General features: G+C 39.1%; 3 protein-coding genes across 6 annotated transcripts in view; 1 reads left to right on the forward strand and 2 right to left on the reverse strand.

Annotated features, from left to right (window-relative positions):
* mphosph6 (M-phase phosphoprotein 6) overlaps positions 1–26,888 on the reverse strand; it is a 365,175-nt gene that overhangs the window by 1,528 nt on the left and 336,759 nt on the right. Inside the window, 4 exon segments of one of the 3 annotated variants that reach the window (NM_001003618.1) lie at positions 10–119; positions 475–565; positions 3,095–3,207; positions 3,837–3,980. In NM_001003618.1, the coding sequence (NP_001003618.1) occupies positions 10–119; positions 475–565; positions 3,095–3,207; positions 3,837–3,887 (365 nt within the window). In that variant the 5' untranslated portion in view covers positions 3,888–3,980. 3 annotated transcript variants of the gene reach the window in all.
* rpgrip1l (RPGRIP1 like) overlaps positions 4,266–26,888 on the forward strand; it is a 135,279-nt gene continuing 112,656 nt past the window's right edge. For both annotated transcript variants that reach the window (XM_073942100.1, XM_068217379.2), the window contains exons 1-3: positions 4,266–4,336; positions 9,921–10,098; positions 22,189–22,320. The gene's annotated coding sequence lies outside the window, so the exon portion shown is untranslated. The remainder of the gene's footprint in view (positions 4,337–9,920; positions 10,099–22,188; positions 22,321–26,888) is intronic.
* On the reverse strand, positions 5,286–12,872 carry snx20 (sorting nexin 20). Its single transcript, XM_005163188.6, has 4 exons — positions 12,765–12,872; positions 10,198–10,338; positions 9,938–10,092; positions 5,286–6,052 (listed from the first exon to the last, which is right to left on the reverse strand). The coding sequence occupies exons 2-4, from the start codon at positions 10,301–10,303 to the stop codon at positions 5,384–5,386; spliced, it is 930 nt and encodes a 309-aa protein (XP_005163245.2). The 5' UTR covers positions 10,304–10,338; positions 12,765–12,872; the 3' UTR covers positions 5,286–5,383.

Genomic DNA, 26,888 nt, shown 5'->3' on the forward strand with positions numbered 1-26,888 from the left:
CTTGCTCACCTTTTGGCCATCTCTTCATCCGTAATATCGGTTTCCATTTTGTTCATGCTCTCGTCCTCCTCTTCTTCATCCTCTTCCTCTCTTGGTGCGTTCATTAGTAACATTAATTTCTGCAACAGATTCAGACTTGTGATGAATAAACCCCACTTTAGATTACAGGTGGCTATCAGTGGCTATAATTAGAGCAAGACGTGCATTTTCAGCTCATTGTTAAAGGCACAGTATGTAAATTTAGCCACTAGAGGGCGTGTATTCACAACAAACAAAGGTGTGTTTTGATGACTGAGTGAAAAATAAAGATATAATAAACTGTTCAAGTGGCTTTTGAATATGTTAATACAAATAAAATCATACATATTGTGCCTTTAGCTTATTCTTCAGATTATGCTCCAATAACGTGAACACAATAATTGAGAACAGTTAACAAAACGGAAGCAAACGGCTGTAAACGGATGAAAGCTGTACCTCCACGTCAGGATTGAAGCCTTTGAATGACATTCTGCCGTAAACCAGATCCTCACAGGGAACGAAACTTCTCTCCTCGATGATGTGGTTTCTGGCAAAGTTAAAAATACCTTGTAATTTTGTCAATTTAAGAGACATTTTGATAAACCATCAGATATCCATAAGGCAACGAATATTTGCTAATGTCAGACTGCATTAGAACTAGAATCATTTTTAATGGGGTACATGCATTAGGACTTTCATTTTAAAGTGTCCTGGTTCAAACGCTGTATGCTAGGGCTGTGCAATTTGGGGAAAATATCTTAATTGCAAAATTTTTTTAACAGATATTTAGATTTGATTTGCAATTTAATATTGTAGACATTTTAGGTACTGGTTGTATTTCCTCATGCCTGCAACAATCCTGCGGCAGCTCTTACAAATAACCTTTTTTTGTTTGGTGTCTGTGAACAAAATATTCCCATATCACTGACGTGCGTTTTTTTCTTTAATAATATTTAGTCTATTAATGCGGAAGACGCCATCATCCCACTCATCTGTTTGTTTGTTTTATTGTGGGCGTTCCCCATAATCCGGCAGTGCAATTCTGATTGGGCAGGATGAAAGCGTGCACACTTAATTGGCTTGTAAGACTTGTCACACGCAGACTGCAGTCATGCATTTGCTCGGGGCGTGGGAAATTAAATACAAATCTATGTCATATCGCAGCCTCTTGTGATAAGCTAATCGCAACATTTCAAATTGTGATTCGATTTATCGCACAGTCCTACTGTATGCAGTTACAAAAAGGCCTGTTTTCTTTAAAAATCAACCATCTTCAATGCCTAATTGATATACGATATAAGCGGGTCTCAGATTGTACAAGAAACACTACATTAATTTACATTTCCCCCGTCGTGTCTTTATAATATGAGCATTTATTTTACCCCAGTATGTTAAATGGAGCTTCTGCGCTAGCCTGCTGATTCTGACGTGTGCGAGTAAACAACTTTTGATCTCGTTTTGCGCTTGATCAACTAAATAAATGCTTGGGTCTATTTAACTGATTGTATTTTATTTGCAGTACAACATAGATGCTGTAAAAGGAATGGAAATAAGTAGGGGTGTCACGATTTCGATTCTTAATCGAAATCGATCGAAATTTATGCTCAATTTCGATTATCGAATTACAAAATAGAATCGTCGATGCTGCCACGCCCCGATGTCACGTCAGCTTGGCTTGCCAAGCGGGAAAAAAACAGGCTTGTTGAAGTGCTTGTTAAACTGCAGAAGCAGGAGACCCGTCGACAGAGCTTAAACCCTCTCCTCTTTCAATGAAGTCGCCGGTGTTTAAGCATTTTGGATTTCCAGTGAGTTATGTTGACAACGTTCGTGTTGTCGACAAAAAAAAAAAACACAGTTTTGCAAGCTCTGCTATATACGTATTACGTATGGTTCGTCCGATAGACAACACCAGCATCGCGATCCTCCGCCCGCCCCCGTTGCAAATCCGCTCGCGAAAAGTTCACACTCAGGCCCTGTTTACACTGTCTTTGTTTTTAAATGGCATTTTAGAACAACAACGATTTGACATCCACAGTGGCGTGTAGCATTTCTGAGCAGCCCTCCTTCCTCATTACCTCTGAAAACGCACATCACGTGACCACACAGACACAGATGCACACACAGCCATGCGCTCGAGACAGCAGGTCCAGGCAGTCAGAGGACTGCTTCAATCTTTCACTCACTTGTACTTTGTCATTTTAGCGAACACCTCAGACACTGTTGGCTGGTTCCTGTTGGTTGTGCGTCTTTTTTACAGACGCCATTATAATGACACAGATCACTGCCTATTCACGAGTCCCGCAGAAAAAGTGATTGACAGGAGGTAATTATGTGTGCATCTTGCCTTTATTCATTTACTGTATGATTTGTTTATGGGTAAAACAAAGACCATGCAGGTCAGGTAGTTTAAACGGTAGGCTACAAATAATTAATTGGTCATTAATTAATCATTCATAATCGAAAATCGAATCGTGCCTTTAGAATCTTTAGGATCGTGACACCCTTAGAAATAAGTCACATTAACTGTTCACCGGAAGTTTATCAGTATGGGAAGAAACACTATTGAATCAGTCAGGTATTTGTCGCCACCTACTGGTGGTTTTGGATCCATTGATCTAGATATAACATATTGGAAATGTCTGAATTTTATTTATTTGTTTGCTTGCTTTTGGTCAATATTCTAAACCTTTGGGATTAAATAATTTTTAACTGCACTAAAGAAAATGTTTTAAAGCGTGTTGCAAACTGGTAACTATTGACTTTCATAGTATTTGTTTTTCCTGGTTACAGGTTTTCAGCTTTATTCTAAATATCTTATTTTGTGCTGAAAGAAATATAAATTGTTTTGATTTGGAATAAATCAAAGTGCAGTAAATGATGACAATTTTAATTTCAGTGTGAACTGCCCCTTTAATTGAGTATTAGTATAATTAGGTATTGGTTTGATGTTTTTGATTGAGGCTTTTTTATGCACCAGAAATGGGTTTCCACAGATATTTGTTGTCATACACTATTTCATTCATTGGGTGTACAAGCACCGTGATAAGAGTAAAAAAAACAGTTGTTGAAGTCTCACTCTTTGGCCTTGAGCTCGGGCAGATCCAGAAACCAGTGTTCATCACTGATGATCCGCTTCTCCTCCTCATCCAGCTGCTTCTTCACCTCCGCATCCAATCCTCTCTGCATGAACTACAGACAGACAGATGAGAAGATGGACAGACAGATGGAAAAAAGATGCAGACACCAAATGACAAGCAGATGGACGCAGACAAAAACAGATTATCAGACAGATGAAAAACAGATTAAAAGATAGACAGACAGATAAACAGAAGAAAGACGTTGACATAAAATGACACATGGAGGTAGATAAAAATGATGGGCAGACAGAAAGACAAGAACAGACCAAATGACAAGACAGATGGAAGAAAAGATGGACAGAAAGAGAGACAGATAAAAAAAATAAGATGGAAATAGAGATTTATTGAAAGACCAAAGGACGAGGTAAACAAACATGAAAAGTAAGACAACAAGGCAGATGGTAAGACAGACAAGTATAAAGACAGAGGGATGAAAAAAATGGACAGAACGAATGGGATATACAATATGGCGGATAAAATAATGGACAGAGACACAGATGAACAGACACACACAGAGACAGACTGTTGTCTATCAGTCACGTGTTCTGCAGCGAGTGATCTACAGCATTCAGTTCATATCAAAACAAAACCGACCTCAAACACGAGGACATTTTAGTACGATCCCAATCACGAGCTCATCATATTCCTCCGACACTGGGAGAGTCGGCTAACATTATTTACCTTCATCCGCAGGAGGTTTTTAGACAGCTTCGCTCCACCATCGTTCGCCATTTCAAATCAGAACTAACACTACACGTTTTTAAGTGAATGAAGAGAGATAAAGCGAGCTTTTCTGACAGTTATGTCTTCCACACTGGCAGCATTACTGTGCGTAGCACGAGCTGCTAAAATAAATAGCAGTCCGCATGAACTCTGCGCATGCGCTCTAGCAACATGTGCAAGACTCGACGAGTCGCACAACACACATCCACTGACAATAATTTCAGATTTATTACTTATGTTTGAAGTATAATCGCATAATAAAGCGTTTAAGTTAATGTTAGTCTGTATTATATGGTATCGTTTACTTTAATTTGATTTGCTATATACAATTTTGTCGAATGTATCGACAATTTATTGCTTTCGTCTGAAGTGGCGCATTAACCCTTTCCTGTATGGTTAAATTTACCTAATTAAACACGCCAGTTCGTCTTCAATCACTGAAAGGAGTCATTACTGAGGTGAGTTTTTACTTTACTGTGTACAAACTTCGCTTGTTACAGTTCATTACTGGCAAATAACAACTGTAAACGACTTAAAAGTTGCTATTTATTTTCTTACTGAGGATTTTTGTAAATACAGACATTAGTTATAGCATTAAGTTGTTTTATTCATATTTATTGTCGTGTAATAGCGTAACTAACAGTTATTTTCACCACATTATAGTCAAATATTGGGTTAATATATGTTTGTTCTAAAATAATTTAATATATATTATAATATTATATATTTTAAGGCCCCTTTAAGCACATTTGTATTACTTTAGCTGAACTAAAGCACTGTTTTATATTTATTTCACGTTTTTAAATTCAACTGTGTGCTTTAAAACACTTTGCAGTGCAATTTAATTAGCTTGAAATACAAATGTGGTAATTATATGGTGTATACTGTATATTCAAGCGTCATAATTACCACTTTTATTTAACGTTTTAGCTAACACTCAGTTGAGTACAATCAAACAATATTTCAAGGTTCATTTGAATCTCAGCATATGATGATTGGGTAGCCTCACAGCAAGAAGGTCGTTGGTTCGAGTCCCGGGTCAGTTGGCGTTTCTGTGTGGAGTTTGCATGTTCTCCCCGTGTTGGCGTGTGTTTCCTGTGGGTGCTCCGGTTTACCCCACACTCCAAACATGCAGGAATTGGGGAATTGGGTAAGCTAAATTGGCTGCAGTGTATAAGTGTGAAAGAGTGTGTATGAATGTTTTCCAGTGTTGGGTTGCAGCTGGAAGGGCATCCACTGCGTAAAATATATGCTTGATAAGTTGGCGGTTCATTCAGCTGTGGTGACCCCTGATTAATAAAAGGACTAAGCCGAAAAGTCAATGATTGAAGGTAAAGTCAAGTTTCTTGGTGTTTCTTTCAGTGTTTCCTTTACATAAATTCAAGAAATCAATGGTTCTCGAGGTAAGTTATTAAAGAATTTAGATTTGTGTACATTTTGACAACAAAATAATTAAATAAATGCAGTGAAACTCGCCTCATAATCATTTTAGTCACACAAAAAAATCATACAAACTCTTGCACCACCAGTTCTTTAAGAGACATCTGTGTCTCTTTCCCACATGGAGAGTCATTAACTCTGATCAGCTCGTCCTGTAGCTGAGCCACCGGCAGCTCCAGACTGAACCCCAAATCAACCAGAGCCTCCAGCAGGGGCCCGTGATGCTTTCGCAGCTCATATCTCCTCACTGTGGGCAAAGCTTTTCTGCCAGTTTCGAAGGCAGCCTCGAAGTCCTCTAGATCCCTTTGGCAAACCAATATGGCGCACAATGTCGGAATCACTAACGTAGCATCATGAGAGGAGAGTTTCTCCTGAAGCACCAACACCTTCTGGAGGCCCTCGAGGGCCCGGGAGAAGCGTCCCCCCCTCAGGAGATCATATGCAGATTTCAGTTCCTGATGAGTGAAGAAGGATTGAAACGCTTGGGATTTCCTGACAAAGCGGAGGGAGTAGAGCTGGGTCAGATAGTCTCTCAGAGCTACGCGACGCTCAGCGATGATCTCCTCAGAGAAGTTTCGGGTCATCTTCTTTTTGGGAAACACAACGTCCTCAAGTTCCTCGCTGAAGTCGGACAGGAGCTCCTGATGGAGGTGGAGGAAGTCTGAATAGCGGCGCTCGATAGCCACGCGCTCACAGTCGTAACTACCCGAGCGAATAACCACAACCTGGTACACCTGCAGGACACATTTGGAAAAAGAGACGATGAATTTTTACCCAGACTGAAATGTAGAAAAACAAAAAACATCAGAGCACAGCTGCCCAACCCTGCAGAACTAAATGTGCAGCTCAACTCTCCTGTTTCCACCAAAACTGTTGGTCTGGAGCTCCACAGAGTCAGCATACATAGCCAGCTGCTATAGATAAACCTTTGGTCACTTGTGCCAATGCCAAACGTCAGTTTCAGTGGTGCCAGCAGCGAAAATCTTGGGCTGTTGACAATGTGAAACATTGCTGACGCGTCCATAGAGGCGACCTAGGCAGCCGCCTAGGGCGGCAGAATACAGAGGGCGTCACTTATATCTGCTTCTAGGGCGGCGTCCGCGACACTACCCTCACCACCCGCGCCCTCACTTATATCCACGTCTAGGGCGGCAGAACAGAGAGGGCAGCTCCCCCGACAGCTTGCTGTCCCAGGAGAGATCGCTGATTTCATAAGATCCTCGAGCCTGGGGCTCTGTCCCTTTTGCAGGGCGAGAGGAGAGTTTGAGCTCAGGTAGATGTGGAGAACTCCCCTGCTGTAGTAGCTCATGAACAGATAGTGAGTGCTCTTAAGAGATAACTACTTACTAGGAGCATGTCTATGATGCTGATTTGGATTTGGCAATTAACTCAAGTCGTAAGTTTTTTGGTGGTGGAAGGAAACGTTGGAACCCGGGGGGAACCCGAGCAAGGACAGGGAGAGCATGCAAACTCCGCACAGACACATCAACTGGCTTGGTTAGGACTAGAACCAGTGACATTCTTGCTGTGAGGCAACAGTGCTAACCACTGGGCCGCCGTGCCGCCTATTTAGGATGGAGGAGGAGTAGGGGTGGAAGGGGGGATTCTTCAAATTGAAGATGGCTGTTGTATGGACATTAGGTTATTTATGGTGCTTAGGAATGGTCTGATTGGTGTGTTATGAATTGGCTAATGCAGGACCAGCTGTGATCAATAATAAGCACAAGATCCTCTCAATTAGTTTATGAATAAACTTCACTTCTGGAGGACCATGTGCACCAATGCATCAAACATTATATCCTGTAGGTGGTGCCGTGTATCAGGATGAGAATGCAGAAATACACACAGCAGGAGTGCTGACAGAGGGGTTTGATGAAAATGAAAGTGAAGTTGAACATCTCTCGTGGCCTGCACAGTCACCAGATTTAAATGTTATTAAGCAATTTGATGTTTTTTTGAGGAGTGAGTCAGGAAAGGCTCCCCTCCACCAGAAACACGTACTGACTTGACCACTATTCTGCAAGAAGAATAGCTCAACAGCCCTCTGGCCACTGTGCAGGACTTGTACACTGCAAAAAATGCTTGTCTTGCTTAGATTTTTTGTCTTGTTTCTAGTCTAAATATCTAAAAATTCCTAAATCAAGAAGAGTTTTCTAGACAAGCAAAACATATTGTCTTGTTTTGAGAAATAATATGCCAATATTAAGAGAGTTTTTCCTTAAAACAAGCAAAATAATCTGCCAATGGGGTAATCATACGTCAAAAGAAAAAACAAGATTAATTTGCTTTCCTCATTGGCAGATTATTTTGCTTGTTTTAAGGAAAAACCCACTTAATATTGGCATATTATTTCTCAAAACAAGACAATATGTTGTGCTTGTTTAGAAAATGCTTCTTGATGTAAGAAATTTTAGATATTTAGACTAGAAACAAGACAAAAAATCTAAGCAAGACAAGCATTTTTTGCAGTGTATCTGTCATTCCCAAGATGAATTGATGTGTTATTGGCTGCACAAGGAGGCTCTACACCACAGGTGTCAAAGCCAGTTCCTGGAGGGCCACAGCTCTGCACAGTTTAGTTCCTGATTAAACACACCTGATTAAACTTATTGAGTGCTGTAGGCTTGTTTGATACCTACAGATAGGTGTGTACTAAGCTCTGCAGAGCTCCGGCCCTCCAGGAACTGACTTTGACGCTCCTGCTCTACACCATATTAATGAATATTTGTGCTCTACACTGCAAAAAATGCTTTTCTTACTTAATTTTTTTGTCTTGTTTCTAGTCTAAATATCTAAAAATTCCTAAATCAAGAAGAATTTTCTAGACAAGCAAAACATATTGTCTTGTTTTAAGATATAATATGCCAATATTAAGTGGGTTTTTCCTTAAAACAAGCTAAATAATCTGCCAATGGGGTAAGCAAAATAATCTTATGTCAAAAGAGAAAACAAGATTAATTTGCTTTCCTCATTGGCAGATTATTTTGCTTGTTTTAAGGAAAGACTCACTTAATATTGGCATATTATATCTTAAAACAAGACAATATGTTTTGTTGTCTAGAAAATGCTTCTTGATGTAAGAAATTTTAGATATTTAGACTAGAAACAAGACAAAAAATCTAAGACAAGCATTTTTTGCAGTGTATCTGTCATTCCCAAGATGAATTGATGTGTTATTGGCTGCACAAGGAGGCTCTACACCACAGGTGTCAAAGCCAGTTCCTGGAGGGCCACAGCTCTGCACAGTTTAGTTCCTGATTAAACACACCTGATTAAACTTATTGAGTGCTGTAGGCTTGTTTAATACCTACAGATAGGTGTGTACTAAGCTCTGCAGAGCTCCGGCCCTCCAGGAACTGACTTTGACGCTCCTGCTCTACACCATATTAATGAATATTTGTGCTCTACACTGCAAAAAATGCTTTTCTTACTTAATTTTTTTTGTCTTGTTTCTAGTCTAAATATCTAAAAATTCCTAAATCAAGAGGAATTTTCTAGACAAGCAAAACATATTGTCTTGTTTTAAGATATAATATGCCAATATTAAGTGGGTTTTTCCTTAAAACAAGCAAAATAATCTGCCAATGGGGTAATCATACGTCAAAAGAAAAAACAAGATTAATTTGCTTTCCTCATTGGCAGATTATTTTGCTTGTTTTAAGGAAAAACCCACTTAATATTGGCATATTATTTCTCAAAACAAGACGATATGTTTTGCTTGTTTAGAAAATGCTTCTTGATGTAAGAAATTTTAGATATTTAGACTAGAAACAAGACAAAAAATCTAAGCAAGACAAGCATTTTTTGCAGTGTATCTGTCATTCCCAAGATGAACTGATGTGTTGTTGGTTGCAAAAGGAGGCTCTACACCACAGGTGTCAAAGCCAGTTCCTTGAGGGCCACAGCTCTGCACAGTTTAGTTCCTGATTAAACACACCTGATTAAACTTATTGAGTGCTGTAGGCTTGTTTGATACCTACAGATAGGTGTGTACTAAGCTCTGCAGAGCTCCGGCCCTCCAGGAACTGACTTTGACGCTCCTGCTCTACACCATATTAATGAATATTTGTGCTCTACACTGCAAAAAATGCTTTTCTTACTTAATTTTTTTGTCTTGTTTCTTGTCTAAATATCTAAAAATTCCTAAATCAAGAGGAATTTTCTAGACAAGCAAAACATATTGTCTTGTTTTAAGATATAATATGCCAATATTAAGTGGGTTTTTCCTTAAAACAAGCTAAATAATCTGCCAATGGGGTAAGCAAAATAATCTTACGTCAAAAGAGAAAACAAGATTATTTTGCTTACCCCATTGGCAGATTATTTAGCTTGTTTTAAGGAAAAACCCACTTAATATTGGCATATTTTTTCTCAAAGCAAGACGATATGTTTTGCTTGTCTAGAAAATGCTTCTTGATGTAAGAAATTTTAGATATTTAGACTAGAAACAAGACAAAATCTTAGCAAGAAAAGCATGTTTTGCAGTGTAAAACCAGGTTTCAGTTTCACTGTCCAGCAATGAAAATAACTTGAGGGAAGATTACAATTTGGTAAAAATATTCAAGTAGAGCATGTTTTCACATTTATTGTTTTTTTTTTCAGTGTTAGCTTCAACATACCACATGTTTGGAGATGGTTTGTGAGATGATTCTGGCGCTGGGGATGTCGAACAGCAGTTTAACGCTCCTGAACTCCTGCTTGACGGCTCTCCAGTGCTGCTGCAGTTCCGCCGTGGTCAGACAGGAGGCGCCAAAACACAGATCATCCTCTGCAGCTGCCGGTGAGTACACACACATCAACACAGGTCTGATGCGTTAAACACACACCCAGAGGACATCACGTCAAAATCTGATCTCATGATCATACAGAATCAACTTACACTCTCCATTACCCTGTAACGTTTCCTGGTGGGGTGATAAATGCTCAGGAGCTGATGAAACCGTGTGATTAGCAGTGGTGTTGGGTGGTTTTTCCTCTTCCTCCATGAAGATCTGATAATTTTAGCTCTCTGTAAGGAAATCTAATATGCAAAAATAAGAAATATTATGTGCCCATATTGAAAAAAATCACTTTAAACACAGTTGTTTGTGAATATAAGCAGCTTACAATGATAAAAAATGTATTAATTGTAATTATTATAATCGCACTTGATGAAAGCAGTCTGCAGAAACACTTTGATTGACATGCTCCCTTTGTACGTGTCATCAGAGGAAAGCCCCGCCCACTAGTGACCATCTCTCCCTTATAAGAATATGACATCAGTCTTGTATTTGAATCTGCCACTATGCTGACACACAGGCATTTATAGCTCCGCCCTCTTTTGAAAAGAGCACAATCTCATTTGCATTTAAAGTGACAGTCACTAAAACACACTTAGGATCAAAGCCTAAAAGGGTCAGTTTCCGAGAGTTATCACCATTATTAGTGTGGTATTTTGAGCTGAAACCTCACACACACACACATACACACACACACACACTAGAGACATCAGAGACTTGTTTTACATCTTGTAAAAATAGGACCCTTTTAAGCATTTCCTCAAGAAAAATGTTAGTCCGCTCAACAACACAATAATAATAATTCATTCAGTACTTTCTGATGCAATAAAAGTTAAACTTACACATTACATTAGTTCCATGCGGTGAAAGGTAAAGTGCCGCACTTCCTCAGGAAGTTGGGCAAAATTAGATCTCTAAAGGAAATGGTTTAAAGAAAATGTGGCAATGCTGTGCAGATGACAGAAAATACAACCACTGGCAATCTAGCATCACTCACTGCAACCAGAAATGCTTGTTTTACTTGTTTCTAGTAAATATCTACAAATTCTTAAATGAAGAAGTATTTAATAGACTAGAAAAGCTTATTTTTTTCTAGAAACAAACATATAAAGCATATACACTCACTGGCCACTTTATTAGGTACATTTTACTTGTACCGGGTTGGACCTTTTTGCCTTCAGAACTGCCTTAATCCTTTGTGTCATAGATTAAACAAGCTGCTGGAAATATTCCTCAGAGATTTTGCTCCATGTTGTCATGATAGCATCACACAGTTGCTGCAGATTTGTCGGCTGCACATCCATGATGCTGATCTCCCGTTCCACCACATCCCAAAGCTGCTCTATTGGATTGAGCTCTGGTGACTGTGGAGGCCATTTGAGTACAGTGAACTCATCGTCATGTTCAAGAAACCAGTCTGAGATGATTGAGCTTTATGACATGGTGTGTTATCCTGCTGGAAGTAGCCATCAGAAGATGGAGACACTGTGCTCATAAAGGGATGGACATGGTCAGCAACAATACTCAGGTAGGCTGTGGTGTTGAATTGGTACTAATGGACCCAAAGAAAACCTCCCCCACACCATTACACCACCACCACCAGTCTGAACAGCTGATACAAGGCAGGATGATCCATGCTTTCATGTTGTTGAGGCCAAATTCTGAGCCGAGCATCTGAATGCTGCAGCAGAAATGGAGACTCATCAGAGCAGCAACGTTTCTCCAATCTTCTATTGTGCAGTTTTGGTGAGCCTGTGTGAATTGTAGCCTCAGTTTCCTGTTCTTAGCTGACAGGAGCGGCACCCGGTGTGGTCTTCTGCTGCTGTAGCCCATCCGCCTCAAGGTTGGACGTGTTGTGTGTTCAGAGATGCTCTTCTGCAGACCTCGGTTGTAGCGAGTGCTTATTTGAGTTACTGTTGCCTTTCTATCAGCTGGAACCAGTCTGGCCATTCTCCTCTGACCTCCGGCATCAACAAGACATTTGCACCCACAGAACTGATTCTCCAGCAGGATAGCGCTCCTTCTCATACTTCAGCCTCCACATCAAAGCTCCTCAAAGCAAAGAAGGTCAAGCTGCTCCAGGATTAGCCAGCCCGGTCACCAGACATGAACATTATTGAGCATGTCTGGGGTAACATGAAGGAGGAGGCATTGAAGATGCTTCCAAATAATCTTGATGAGCTCTGGAAGTCCTGCAAGAACGCTTTCTTTGCCATTCCAGATGACTTTATTAATCAGTGATTTGAGTCATGTCAGAGATGTATGGATGCAGTCCTCCAAGCTCATGATGGAGTCAGACACAATATTCATTCTGTCTCCACTGCAGCAGGACTTTATATTCTATACTGGACATTATTCCTGATCTAGACTTTTGTTTAAGCAAAGTCATCTTTCTATCCTAATGAAATCATTCAAAATCAAGGCATGATCATCTTTTATTGTGGTATAATAAGTGTCATCTAGAGGCCTTTGCCTTTCATTTAAGCCACTTCTGATACTAAATGATCAACTAGAAAGTCATCCAAATTTGACATATTTCTGAAAACAAAACTATATTTTTTTTTTACCAGAAAACAAGTCTTGATTTAAGAAACAAAAGAACAACTTTAAGAAAAGTGTTTATATTACAGCACAACACACTGGTAATATTAAAAAACAACTGACTCACCTGTGCACACAGACATCGAATAATCTGCTGAAGTTGAAAGTGTAAGTTCACTTGTGTCTCTATAAGAGGTCATGTTTACTGTTCCTGCTTCTGTTTTTCATGCTGACTGAAGCTGAAGTTTGGTCATGAGGAAGTGAAACCTGAAAGAGGGAGTGTTGTTTTCACGCACATTTGACTGCACTTTGTACATTTTTCATTGGTTTTTGTGCAATAATTTACACTCTGGATACAATAGGGAAATGATGACATACTCATGTTATATTAGGCACATTGTGTTACTATTGTGCCTATTACACCATATACTGCTTTAGTTTGAACAGTATATTTCATTTATAGCATGTTAAACAGTTTATCAAGGGTGTTTTACATTTACTCATCACTGTTACAGCGTCCTTCACACCGTAAACCACCAAAGTATGGCTTTGGTTTCATACATGTAAATCTCAAAGGTGTCCAGTAGATGGCGCTGTAGAGTAAATTACTATAATGTAAATGGCAGGATATGTCAAGCACTTGTTTATGGACTATATTTTACTCACTGAATATATACAAGGTAAGTTTATTAGCAAATAGCAATATGTATTTGAAAGCCAACTAAATCAATTACGGAGTGAATCTGTCAATTGTAATGAAGGCCGAATTAAATGTAATTAATTAAACTTCAACTTCAAAAAGCGTTCCTTGATAAGCCTTGATAGGCTGAAGTAGTAACACCTACTTAAAAAAAAGAAAAATAAAGCTAATTAAATATATCAATATTCTATCAATCATATTAATATTGTTATATTTAATTATTAATAATAAACACTATAAAATAATACTAACAAAGATCAAGATCCGATCAAGGTTTTTTGTGCCTTTTTGTGAATTAAATGGGCCTCAACATTCTAGCAGTGTGCTTAAATATGCTTTTAACATCTGCTAAAACATTGTTAGCAACATAATGCTAGCAACATGCAAGTAAAATGTTACCAATATGCTAAAACTTGCTAATAACACACAAGCAATGAGCTAAAACATGCTAAAACACACTGTTAATGTGCTAAACATGTTAAAACATATTAGCAATGTGCCAAACATGCTAACAACACCAGCAACATGCAAGAACATGTTACCAAAATTCTAAAACATGTTAATATTGTTAATAGAAATTAGCTAAAACACACCAGCAATGAGCTAAGCATGCTAGCAACACCAGCAGCATGCAAGAACATGTTACCAATGTGCTAAAACATGCTAAATAACAATGGCAAAATGCTAAACATGCTAATAACACACCAGCAATAAGCTAAAACATGCTAAAACACACAGACAATGTGTCAAACATGCTAAATAACACTGGCAACATGTTAAACATGCTAATAACACACAAGCAATAAGCTAAAACATGCTAAAACACACAGACAATGTGCCAAACATGCTAACAACACCAGCAACATGCAATAACATGTTACCAATATTCTAAAACAAGCTAATAACTCACCAGAAATTAGCTAAAACACACCAGCAATGAGCTAAGCATGCTAACAACACCAGCAACATGCAAGAACATGTTACCAATGTGCTAAAGCATGCTAAAACACAGAAACAATATGCTAAAACATGCTAAAAGACACCAGCAATGTACTAAACACTCTAAAACACACAAGCAATATACTAAAACATGCTAAATTATAAAGATGGTGTGCTAAAACATGCTAAACAACACTGGCAACATGCTAAACATGCTAATAACACACCAGCAACAAGCCAAAAGATGCTAAACCACACAGACAATGTGCTAAACATGCTAACAATACCAGCAACATGCAAGAACATGTTACCAATATCCTAAAACATGTTAATAACTCACCAGAAATGTGGCAATGTGATAAAATGTGTTAAAAACATCAGCAACATAGAAGAACCTGTTACCAATGTGCTAAACACACCAGAAATGCTCTAAAACATGCTAAATTACACTGGCAATGTGCTAAAACATGCCAAATCTCACAGATGATGTTTTAAAACATGCTAAATCACATTAGCAATGTGCTAAAACATGCCAAATTAAACAGATAATGTGCCAAAACATGCTAATAACACACTGGCAATGTGCTAAAATATGCTACATCACTCAGATGATGTGCCAAAACATGCTAAAAGCACATTGGCAATGTGCTAAAACATGCTAAATCACTCAGATGATGTGCCAAAACATACTAAATCACACACATATGATGTCAAAACATGCTAATAACACACTGGCAATGTGCTAAAACATGCTAAATCACACAGATGATGTGCCAATACCTGCTAATAACACACTGGCAATTTGCTAAAACATGCTAACTCACACAGATGATGTGCTAAAACATGCTAATAACACACTAGCAATGTGCTAAACCATACTAGCTGTAAAATAAGTGAAATCATTCAGCGTAGTGATATGGAGCTGTAATGCGCGCAAAACCTGCCGGAACTACTTTAACTGTGCATTTATCTGAAAATAACAGCAAACCTCAGAATGCTCATCAGCCAATCAGAATCAAGCATTCAGCAGCCCCATACTATAAGTAGTTCTAAGTAGTTATGTGTTGTGTGTAAAATGCTTTGAGAGTCTCTGTACTGTGTTTTGGGTTGTTTCTGATGGGTTGTTTTGAAGAGATTTCTGCAGGCATCAGATCAGTGCTGTATCTGGATGAGTTTAGCAGATACTGGGCATATTGTGGGACTGAAAGGCTCATCACTGTATCAGACAAGGACGGCTCTGTGATCTCCGGCTCATTCATACAGGCATAAACACATAAACCACACACTGGCCTGAGAACAATGACATCAAGCCAGTTATTTTAATACCAGCCATTGTGTCTGACGTGCCAGGCCGAGCCTTGGTATCTATTTATTAGTTTTGATACATACATATTCTATTGTTCACAGCATAAGTCGGGTTTTGTTCGCTTGGGTTCGGCACAGTCCAGCTGTGAGAAGTTGTTAGACTGCCTCTTTGTGGAGCTCACAGGCTGAATGTATGTGGCAGGCCGGGTTTACATTCAACCTACAGTATTTATTTGTATTTATTAATTTAATCTTATTTTATTACATTTTTTGTTCATTTAATAATTTATGTAATCTTATGTATTTAGCTTTGTACTTGTTTGTTTGTTTATTTTTATTTAATCTTTATTGATTTATTATTTTATTTATTTTTATTCATTTTTTATCTTATTTTATTTATTTGTTTATTTATTTGTGCATCTATCTGTTTAATTATATATTATTTATTTATTAATCGATTTAATCTTGTCTATTTATTTTTTATTGCTTTATTTTTATTTGTTTGTGTTTTTTTATTTATTATTTTATTTCATTTTGTTTTATTTCATTTATTTTTATTTTATTATTTATTTTATTTATTTTTCTTAATTTATTTAGTCTTATTTATTTATTTATTTATTTATTTATTTATTTTATTTATTCACAAACAACACAATTGTTAGGAATTTTAGAGGTGATCTTAGATGCAAACAGATTTGTTCACACAAACATAAATGCATAAATTATTCTAATCGTTATAGAGAATTAAAACTTGCTAAAACACATTAGCAATGTGCTAATCCATGGTAAATCATACCAGCAATGCGCTAAAACATGCTAAAACACAGCAGCAATGTGCTAAAACATGTTATAACCCACCATCAATGTGGTAAAACATGCAAAAAACACAAGCTATGTGCTAAAATATGCTAAGACATGCAAGAACATGTTATCAGTGTTCTAAAACACACCTGAAATGTGCTAAAACATGCTAAATTACACGAGCAATGTGCTGAAACATGATTAAACACAGCAGCAATGTGCTAAAACATGCTAAAACACATCAACAATCTGCTAAACATACCAAAACACACCAGCAGTGTGCTAAACATGCTAAAAAAACAGCACTATGTTAAAAAATTCTACATGACTCCGGAAAAGTGACTCAACATCAGCAACATGCAAAAACATGTTACCAGTGTGCTAAAACACAGCAGCAATGTGCTAAAACATGCTAAAACTCACCTGAAATGTGCTAACACATGCTTAAACTCACCTGCAATGTGCTAAAACATGCTAAATTACACAGGTAATGTGTTAAAATGCACGTAAACACACCATCGATGTGCTAAGACATGCAAAAACATGTTACCAATGTGCTAAGACACAGTAGCAATGTGCTTAAACATGCTAAAACACACTAGCAATGTGCTAAAATACAACGGAATTGTGCCAATAATTGCGAAAAACACAGCAGAAGTGTGCTAAAACATGTTAAAACACGCCAGTAATCTGCTAATACATGCTAACAACACCAGCAACATGCAAGAAACACGTTACCAATGTTCTTAAACATGCTAAATCAATTCCCCTATATTTCTATTCATTTGTCAGCAGTTTTGCGCACTTATTTTTGACCTAAGCCTCAGTTAAACGCCAGTCTGTGTTCATAAACATGCAAAAGCACACAAAAGTCGCCTCAAGGTTAAATGACTGTGAGTCTACGGCTAATTTATGATCTCCTCAGCTGATATACATGACTATATGGCAGTGTGTCACGCTGATAAGATTCTCTTTACGGCATTAATGAATTTTGATGCTTTGTTGCTGTCCGCGTCTGGCATGGACATATGTGTGTGTGTGTGTGTGTGTGTGTGTGTGTGTCCGAAATAAATGGCCATATATGTGCGCATCAGTCCAGCAGAAGCAGGTCGCAGAACATATAAAAGCAGGAGCATTTGGGGTCAGACGGTTCATGCCAGGGAAACTGATTAATATTTGGGTTTTTAAAGATGACAGGAGGACGATGCATTGCTTTATCTGCCCATCAGAACACTATGAAGAGATGAATAGCCTCCAGACGAGATTGTAGAGGTAAAGCCAAATATATTAACATAGCTTTATTATTATGTGCATGCTGTGCATTTGGCATGGAGTCTTCGCTTTGATCATAATCTACATATAAAGACAAAATTATGTGAAGGTATTATTATTATTATTTGCAAATATTTCCCAAGTACATAATATTTTACTAGTTATTTTTAAAGATGCTAGTATCCAGCTTGAAGAAACATTTATTTGACATTGACATGACCTCAGTAATTTTTGGTGATGCAATCTACAGTGCATCCGGAAAGTGTTGATGGCGCTTCACTTTTTCCACATTTACTTATGTTCCAGCCTTATTCCAAAATGAATTAAATTGATTTATTTCCTCAACATTCTACACACAATCCCCCATAATGACAATGTGAAGAAAGAGTTTTTAAAATTGTTGTGAATTTATTTAAAAAAAAAAAAAGCTGTAAAATCACATGTACATCAGTATTCACAGCCTTTGCCATGAAGCTCTACACTGAGCTCAGGTTCATTCTGTTTCCACTGGACATTCTTGAGATGTTTCAGCAGCTTCATTGGAGATCACCTGTGGTCAATTCAGCTTATTTGACATGATCTGAAAAGGCGTACACCTGTCTATATAAGGGCCCAGGGTTGACAGTGCATGTCAAAGCACAAACCAAGCATGAAGACAAAGGAACTGTCTGTAGACCTCTGAGACAGGATTGTCTGGAGGCACAAGGCTGGGGAGGGTTACAGAAACATTTCTGCTGCTCTGAAAGTTCCAATGAGCACAGCGGCCTCCATCATCCATAAGTGGAAGATGATTAACCACCAGGACTCTTCCTAGAGCTGGCCGGACATCTAAGCTGAGTGATCGGGGGAGAAGGGCCTTAGTCAGGGAGGTGATCAATAACCCGATGGCCACTCTGTCTGAGCTCCAGCGTTCTTCTGTGGAGAGAGAGGAGAACCTTACATAAGGACAACCATCTGTGCAGCAATCCACCAATCAGGCATGTATGGTAGAGTGGCCAGACGGAAGACACTCCCCGCCTGGAGTTTGCCATCTGAAGCACTCTCAGAGCATCAGAAACTAAACTCTCTGCTCTGATGAGACTCAAACTGAACTCTTTGTAGTGAACGCCAGGCGTTACGTCTATAGAACAGCAGGCAGCGCTCATCACCAGGCTAACAGCATCCCTACAGTGAAGCATGGTGGTGTTGGCATCATGCTGTGGGGATGTGTTTCAGCAGGAGCAACTGGAAGACTAGTCAGGATAGAGGGAAAGATGAATGCAGCGATGTACAGAGACATCCTGAATGAAGACCTGCACAAGAGTGCTTTTGACTGTGGCGACGGTTCATCTTCCAGCAGGACCATGACCCAAAGCACACCGCCAAAATATCAATGGAGCGGCTTCACAACAACTCAGTGAATCTCCTTGAGTAGCCCAGCCAGAACCCAGACCTAAATCCTATTGAACATCTCAGGAGAGATCTGAAAATGGCTGCACACCGTCACTTCCAATCCAACCTGATAGAGCTTGAGAGGTCCTGCAAAGAGGAATGGGCCTAAATTTCCAAAGACAGGTGTGAAGAGCTTGTGGCGTCATATTCAGAAAGACTTGAGGCTGTAATCGCTGCCAAAGCTGCATCAACAAAGTATTGAGCAAAGGCTGTGAATACTGATGTACATCTGATTTTTCAGCTTTTTTATTTGTAATAAAAGTGCAACAATTTCAAAAACTCTTTTTCCACATTACGGGGGATTGTGTGTAGAATGTTGAGGAAATCAATCAATTTAATTCATTTTGGAATAAGGCTGGGACATGAAAACATGTGGAAAAAGTGAAGCACTGTCAATACTCTCCAGATGCACTGTATATCACCCACACATACAACACCAATTCTAGCAACATTTTAGCTGATTGAGCAACATCTCTATCCCTATTGGAGGTGTCAGTGTCAGTATGGTTAAAACACTTTCGTATTTACTCTAAATGACTATAGTATATTCTCATCTGGGTGTCTGACAGCTGAAAATAGATCTGCTAGCAGATATCGCAGCCTTGGTTACTCTTTATCTTGTTAACATTTACTATTATTTATTAAGGATATGCATTTTCACATTCTGATTCCAATGCCCGATTATTAAACTGTTAAAATGACTAATTAAATTAAATACTCTTAAGAATAAACATGATGTGTTCTTTGGAAGAGTGTCACTTCATTGTTATGATATTATATTGTCATTCTGCCATTATATAATGAGTGGTATTAGTCTGAAAATGACAACAATATAACTTATCACAATATACTTTGCTGCAATCTATCGGACAACAAAAAATAGATATCGTGACAGGACTAAACGACAACACACACATATATTGAATGAACTGTACGTCTATCATTCACAGACCCGTTGTCATATTCAACATGCTGTCTGAGCTCTATTGTTGCGTTTTCGCCTCAGTCTGGGGGTCAAGGACAAACACAATGAATCTCTGTGCTTCCTCCCAGACATATCTCAGAATTATGACCACGTTTCTCCTGATAATAAAATTTGGCAGGCAATTTTAACAAGACGTCCCGACTGGTGAACATGCATATTTGGTCAACAACATTCAATTGTTATGGAGCGTCCGCCGCATTATAACTTGTATACTTTTATGCATGTTCAATTCAAGCTTATTTATAGAGCGCACTTCACAATAACTATCTTTTAAAGGTGACCTATTAAATCCCTTTTTACAAGATGTAAAATAAGTCTGTGATGTCTCTAGAGTGTGTGTGTGAAGTTTCAGCTCAAAAAAAATCTCTGGAACTGACCCTTTGAGGCTTTGATCCTAATTGTGACGTTTTGGTGACTGTCGCTTTAAATTTAAAATTAGATTTCAGAATAGGGCGGAGCTACAGATGCCTGTGTGTCAGGATAGTGGCAGATTCAAAATCCTATGCTAATGAGGGAGAGATGGACACCAGTGGGCGGGGCTTTCCCCTTCTGATCACATGTACAAAGGTAGAATGTAAATCAAAGTGTTTCTGCAGACTGTTTCTATCAAGTGTGATTCATAAAAAAATAAAAATAATAAATTTTTACCATCAGAAGCTGGTTATATTTACACACTCTTGCCGCACAACTGTTTAAACCCCTCATAAAAAGGATTTTTTGTATAATAGCTCTGCTTTAAATCAGTTATAGGATGCATTGTGTCAAGACTTTAGGATTTTTAAACTAAATTAAAGATTTAATTAATTAATTAGATTTAATTTTTCAAAAATTAAAATGTAGGATACTCACTATTTACTCTCCCTCAAGTGGTTCCAAACCTTTATGCAACCCAGTCTCATTGCGGATACGTACCCAGGTCTACATGTCTGGGGACAGCGAAATGCGTTACCTTAGGTACGTCTGTTCGTGGTTTTTGTTTTTGCAAATCCACCAGAGGGCGCTGTGTACACTTTCTAATGATTATAGATTCCTCTTGCGTGTCCTCTTCCCACGTAAATCCTCCAGAGGGCGCTGTGTATGCTTTCTAATGATTATAGATTCCTCTTGCGTGTCCTCTTCCCACGTAAATCCTCCAGGGGACGCTGTGTACGCTTTCTGATGATCACAATTTTCTCTCACGCGTCCTTTTCTCACGTAATGCTCCAGAGGGCGCTGTTTACACTTTCTGATAATCACAATTTCCTCTTCCACGCCATCGTCTTGCGTAAATCCACCAGAGGGCGCTGTGTGCACTTTCTAACAATTATAGATTCCTCTCACGCGTCCTCTTCTCACGTAAATCCTCCAGAGGGCGCTGTGTACGCTTTTTTTAATGGTCACAATTTCCTCTTATGCTTCCTCTTCTTACATAATCCTCCAGAGGGCGCTGTGTACGCTTTCTAATGATCACAATTTCCTGTTCCGCGCCATCTTCTCGCGTAAATCCACCAGAGGGCGCTGTGTACACTTTCTAATAATTATAGATTCCTCTTGCATGTCCTCTTCTCACGATAATCCACCAGAGGGCGCTGTGTACACTTTCTGATGATCACAAATTCCTCTTCCGCGCCATCTTCTCACGTGAATCCACCAGAGGGCGCTGTGTACACTTTCTAATAATTATAGATTCCTCCTGCATGTCCTCTTCTCACGATAATCCACCAGAGGGCGCTGTGTACACTTTCTGATGATCACAAATACCTCTTGCGTACATTCTCCAGAGGGCGCAATATACACTTCAGTCGACCAGACCAGCTTGTTGTCAACTGACCAACCCACCCACTTCCCTAGACCCAACCGATATTGTTTTTAAAAGCAGACTAGCAAAAGAAAAGCTGTCTCGGCTACATAATTTCACCACGTTTTCAGCCTGTTGTAGTTAATGCACCACGAGTTAACATGAACTAACAATGAACAACTGTATTTTCATTAACTAACGTTTACTAACATGAATATATAGTGTAGTAAATGTATTGTTCAATGTTTGCTCATGTTAGTAAATGCATTACTTAACATTAACTAATGAACCTTATTGTAAAGTGTGACCTGTTTATTTATTATTTACGTTTGTTTTACCAGGTTTATGAAACCATTCTTCACTGGACTCAAACCCCATCATCGTGGGCAACTTCACTCCACATCAGTCTCTTGCAGTGTGTGGCGAGCCACTGGGCAAACTGGTAACACTGAAAAAAAGCCGTCTGTACGGAGGTAAGCGGTCAGCTGGTAGCCCTAAAATGAATAGAAGCTGTCTGCGATGTCATTCTGCATCGTAGCGTTCATTTTAAATACGAATGCAGCCAGACGTACCTCTAGCTACATTATTCACGCTCTCCAGAAATGTAGACAGGGGTACGTGTCCACAATGAGCCTGTGTTGCCTTTATCACTTTCTTTCAGAAAGCTGAAGACCATTGACTTCCATAGTAGAACCAAACAAATACAGATTATTAATATTAGCAGATTATTCTTTTGTGTTCAACAGAAGAAAGAAGCTTAAACAGGTTTTGCATCAAGTGAATGTGAGTGGACCATCAGAATAACTATCCCTTTAAGAGTTTATCAATGAGCACCTCATATCAACACACCCCGGAGGGACAGTCCAGGGTTTTTGTTTTGTTTTTTCGAGACTTTATGACAAAAGTTGCTTGTATTTTTCGACTCTTACCTGGCTCTGACAGTAATGTATGTGTGGATGATGGTGCTGCAGGGGCTGATGGGACTCCTGCCGGTCTGAATGAATATCAAGGGCTGTCATTGCAGGCTCATATCATACGCAGCACACCTGATCTCCTCCACTTCACAGCGTATTCGCCTCTATACATGTTAATAAAGCGGTTTAAAGTGCCCGTGGCGAACGCTGACCCGGGATGTGTTCGAGAAATCTTCCTGTTTTTTTACGACCAAACTAGTGTGACTGCCTCGCCTCTTCACTTTTACATCCTATTTTTAAGAGCAAGTCTTTGAGACCCTCCACAATATGTGTGTGTGTGTGTGTGTGTGTGTGTGTGTGTGTGTGTGTGTGTGTGTGTGTGTGTGTGTGTGCATACAAATATAACTAGAATTCTGTTGATTTGAGTACATTAATGTTTACTATTCTCTCAGTTACCTACTTCACTTTATCATCTTTTTTGCGACTAAGGGTGCTTTCACATCTGTAGTTCGCTTCATTTGGTCCGGACCAAGGGTAATAAATGATACATTGTTGAATCTTCTGCTGTCTTTGGGTGGTTTTCACACCACACTGCTGGCTTTGGTCCGAACCAGTTGAAACGAACCAAAATGCAGTCATGTGACAAAAACCACACCTCTCATTGGCCAGATGTTGTTGAACATATTTCCTAAACTGCTTATTGATTGGTCAGAATTCACGTGCGGGAAAATGCCAACGAACTCCCGCAGGTAAACAAAACCTTTTACTCTGGAGGGACGAGTGCGCTGGCTGATTGTATCCCTGCTTTAGACAAACTATACATTACGAGAATGAAGCGCGGCCGCGGCTGGAAAACAGTGTTTAATGCATCACTCGTCACTTCAGGAGGAAGCGTGAATTACTTTAGCTAAACTGCGACATGCTCATCTTGCGAAAATACTACCAACGATCCATCAGCTAATGTTTTCCCCTCTCTCTCTCTCTCTCTCTGTTGGTAAATCGCTGTCAACAAATGTTTTTCCTCCATATCCCATAATGCACAGCGCATTGGCCTACGGCAGCTGGATTAGTCCAAAAGGCGCAGTACTTTTTGCTGTTGGACCTGTTTTAGTTCGGATAATATTCTCACTACAAAAGAACCGCTCCAGGGTTCGTTTGAAAGCGTACCGAGACCACCTCTTCAAGCAGATCTCGGTGCGCTTATTTGGTCCGCTTTTGGTGTGCACTCGAGTACGATTGCTGCATTCACACCTGTCCAAACGAACCGCACCAAAAGGGAAAACGAACTCTAGTGCGATTCAACCCAACTAAATAAAGCAGGTAAGAAAGCACCCTAAATTAACTTGGCATTTACTCTATATATGCGTTTATTTACTCTGAATATATACTATTATTGAATTATATGCAAATGTTTAGTTCATTTATGTACAGTGCAATTTGTGAAGTAATATTTTCTGTCGTTTAATAAATGAATTATTCGAGACCTGCTGTAGCTTTATTAACCAAACAAGTGGCTCTGAGTGGATTTTTGATCACAAACCTTAATTAAAAGCTAAAATATTTGGTTATAATTTATTTTAAGGCGACGTATACACTGTAACTATTAATTTAATCATGCATTATGCATTAGTATAAGTACTATAGTAAGTGCATAGAGCTTGTACTTTTTAGGTTGCTTTATTAGTTTCATCTTAGGTCAGTGAGTAATTATATACATATAGATAAACATGGCAGCAAGGTGGCAGAGTGGATAGCGCGATTGCCTCACAGCAAGAAGGTTGCTGGTTCGAGTCTCGGCTGGGTCAGTTGGCGTTTCTGTGTGGAGTTTGCATGTTCTTCCCGTGTTGTTCGCGTGGGTTTCCTCCGGGTGCTCCGGTGTCCCCCACAAGTCCAAAGACATGTGGTATTGGTGAATTGACTACGCTAAATTGTCTGTAGTGTATGAGTGTGAATGCAAGTGTGTGTGGGTGTTTGCCAGTGATGGGTTGCAGCTGGAAGGCCATCCGCTGCATAAAACAAATGCTGGATAAGTTGGCGGTCAGACCCGCTTACAGTAGTATTTATATTTGCAAATAAAAAGCCTAAATTATTCGCCCTCCTATGGTTTATTTATTTATTTATTTATTTTCTCAAATATTTCCCAAATGATTCAGGAATCTCTCACAGTATTTCTTATAATATTTTGTTCTTCTGGAGAAAGTCTTATTTGTTTTATTTCAGCTAGAATAAAAGCAGATTTTAATTATGTTAAAGCCATTTAAAAGGTCAATATTAGTAGCTCCTTTAAGCAATATTAGTGTTGGATTGTCTCCAGAACAAACCACTGTTATATAATGACTTGCCTAATTACCCTAACTTTACCCTAATTACCCTAGTGAAGCCTTTACATGTCACTTTAAGCTGAACACTAGTGTCTTGAACAATATCTAGTCTAATATTATGTGCTGTCATCATGACAAAGATAAAATAAATCAGTTATTAGAGATGAGTTATTAACACTATCATGATTAGAAATGTGTTGAAGAAAATCTGCTCTCCTTTAAACAGAAATATCCAGGGGGGCTAATAATTCTGACTTTTCCTGTAGATGCCATCAAATGGTCAGTTGGACTGGTGCATCTCGATCTTCTCTCTGCTCCTGTCCTCCTGCCTGTCAAGCAGCGCTCAAACATCATCATTTCATTGACAGCTTCAGCCGGTGCTGTTTTGTGATGCTGATGTGGCCTGCGCCGCCAGGCTCTGACCTGCGGACATGATGACGCTGATGTGTGTGGATATAGACGGCGCACGGAGACCAGAGATCTGACAGATTCATGTCCATTTCAGCAGCGCACACACACGCTCTGCACGACTGCATGCAAACGCTCTCACTTTTCACTCTGTTACGGGGTTCTCATAGTCGGAGCGCAGTGAATGGACGCGATATCAGCTGATAGATATGGGCCAGCACACTGTAAAACCCAAAATGTTAAGGTAACTCAAATCATTTGAGGAAACAGATTGCAACAAACCATTTAAGTTCAAAGATCCTTGTATTGACGGCTTTTATTGACATTTTTGTTAGTAGTTTGAGATAATATAATGTTTAATAAATAATATCTACAGAAATAAGTGCTTACAAGGTGTTTGTAGCGTAAAATACAACACCAACACAGCCAATATAGCACTGCACACTATTACAAATGTCACTTTTTCCAACTTTTCAAGGGTGAAAATTGTTGGGAGAAAGAGCAGAGTCTCATAATGCAACTGAAAAGCATAAATAAACAGGGGAAATCAAACATAAATACAGTAAACTGCTAATTTACGGATATTTTTTACAGTATAATATCTTGACCGACGTGCTCAGATGATGTGTCCGCCTGTAATCGTGTCTCATACTGCAGTAAACTGAATAAACCCGCGTTTATCTCCGCACACGCGAGAGCCGCTCTCCTCCACACTCAATCAAACGGCAGAGATGTATGCAGAAATATAGGAAATGTGCTGTTTTCCATAGGCGCTGGTCATTTGTAAATGCCAGGGAATCTGTGCACTAATAACCTGCGATATGACGCGCGCATTCTGTGATGAATGGCCGGACGTCTGACGTATTCCTGCCCTGTCTCTCAAAGTCACAGAGAATGTGTGTTAGTTTACATTTGAGTAGTTATTTATTAGCATGGGACTCAACGGTGGCTCAGCGGTTGGGTGTTTCGAGCCTCGGCTGGGTCAGTTGGCGTTTCTGTGTGGAGTTTGCATGTTGATGTGGGCTTCCTCCGTGCACTTTAGGGGAATTGATGAACTAAATTGTCCGTAGTGTTTGAGTGTGTGTGTGTGTGTGTGAGAGAGAGAGAGTGTGTATGGGTGTTTCCCAGTACTGGGTTGCAGCTAGAAGGGCATCCACTGTGTAAAACATGGATAAGTTGGCGGTTCATTCCCCCTGATGAATAAAGCGAATAAGCCAAAGAAAAATGTATGAAAAAAGCTGTTAAAGTAATGAAAGTGAACATAGTTTTTTATTTTTAAACATTTGAACTCTCTCATAAACTCATGTATTCATCCATGCATTCTATTATACAGGTAAAGATGTCGTCTGTATCCAACATCAGCCCTTATACCCTTAAAGGTCTTATGAAGTGCTTTGA

The sequence above is a fragment of the Danio rerio genome, chromosome 25 (assembly GCF_049306965.1).
Source record: "Danio rerio strain Tuebingen ecotype United States chromosome 25, GRCz12tu, whole genome shotgun sequence".
Classification (NCBI taxonomy): Eukaryota; Metazoa; Chordata; class Actinopteri; order Cypriniformes; family Danionidae; genus Danio; species Danio rerio.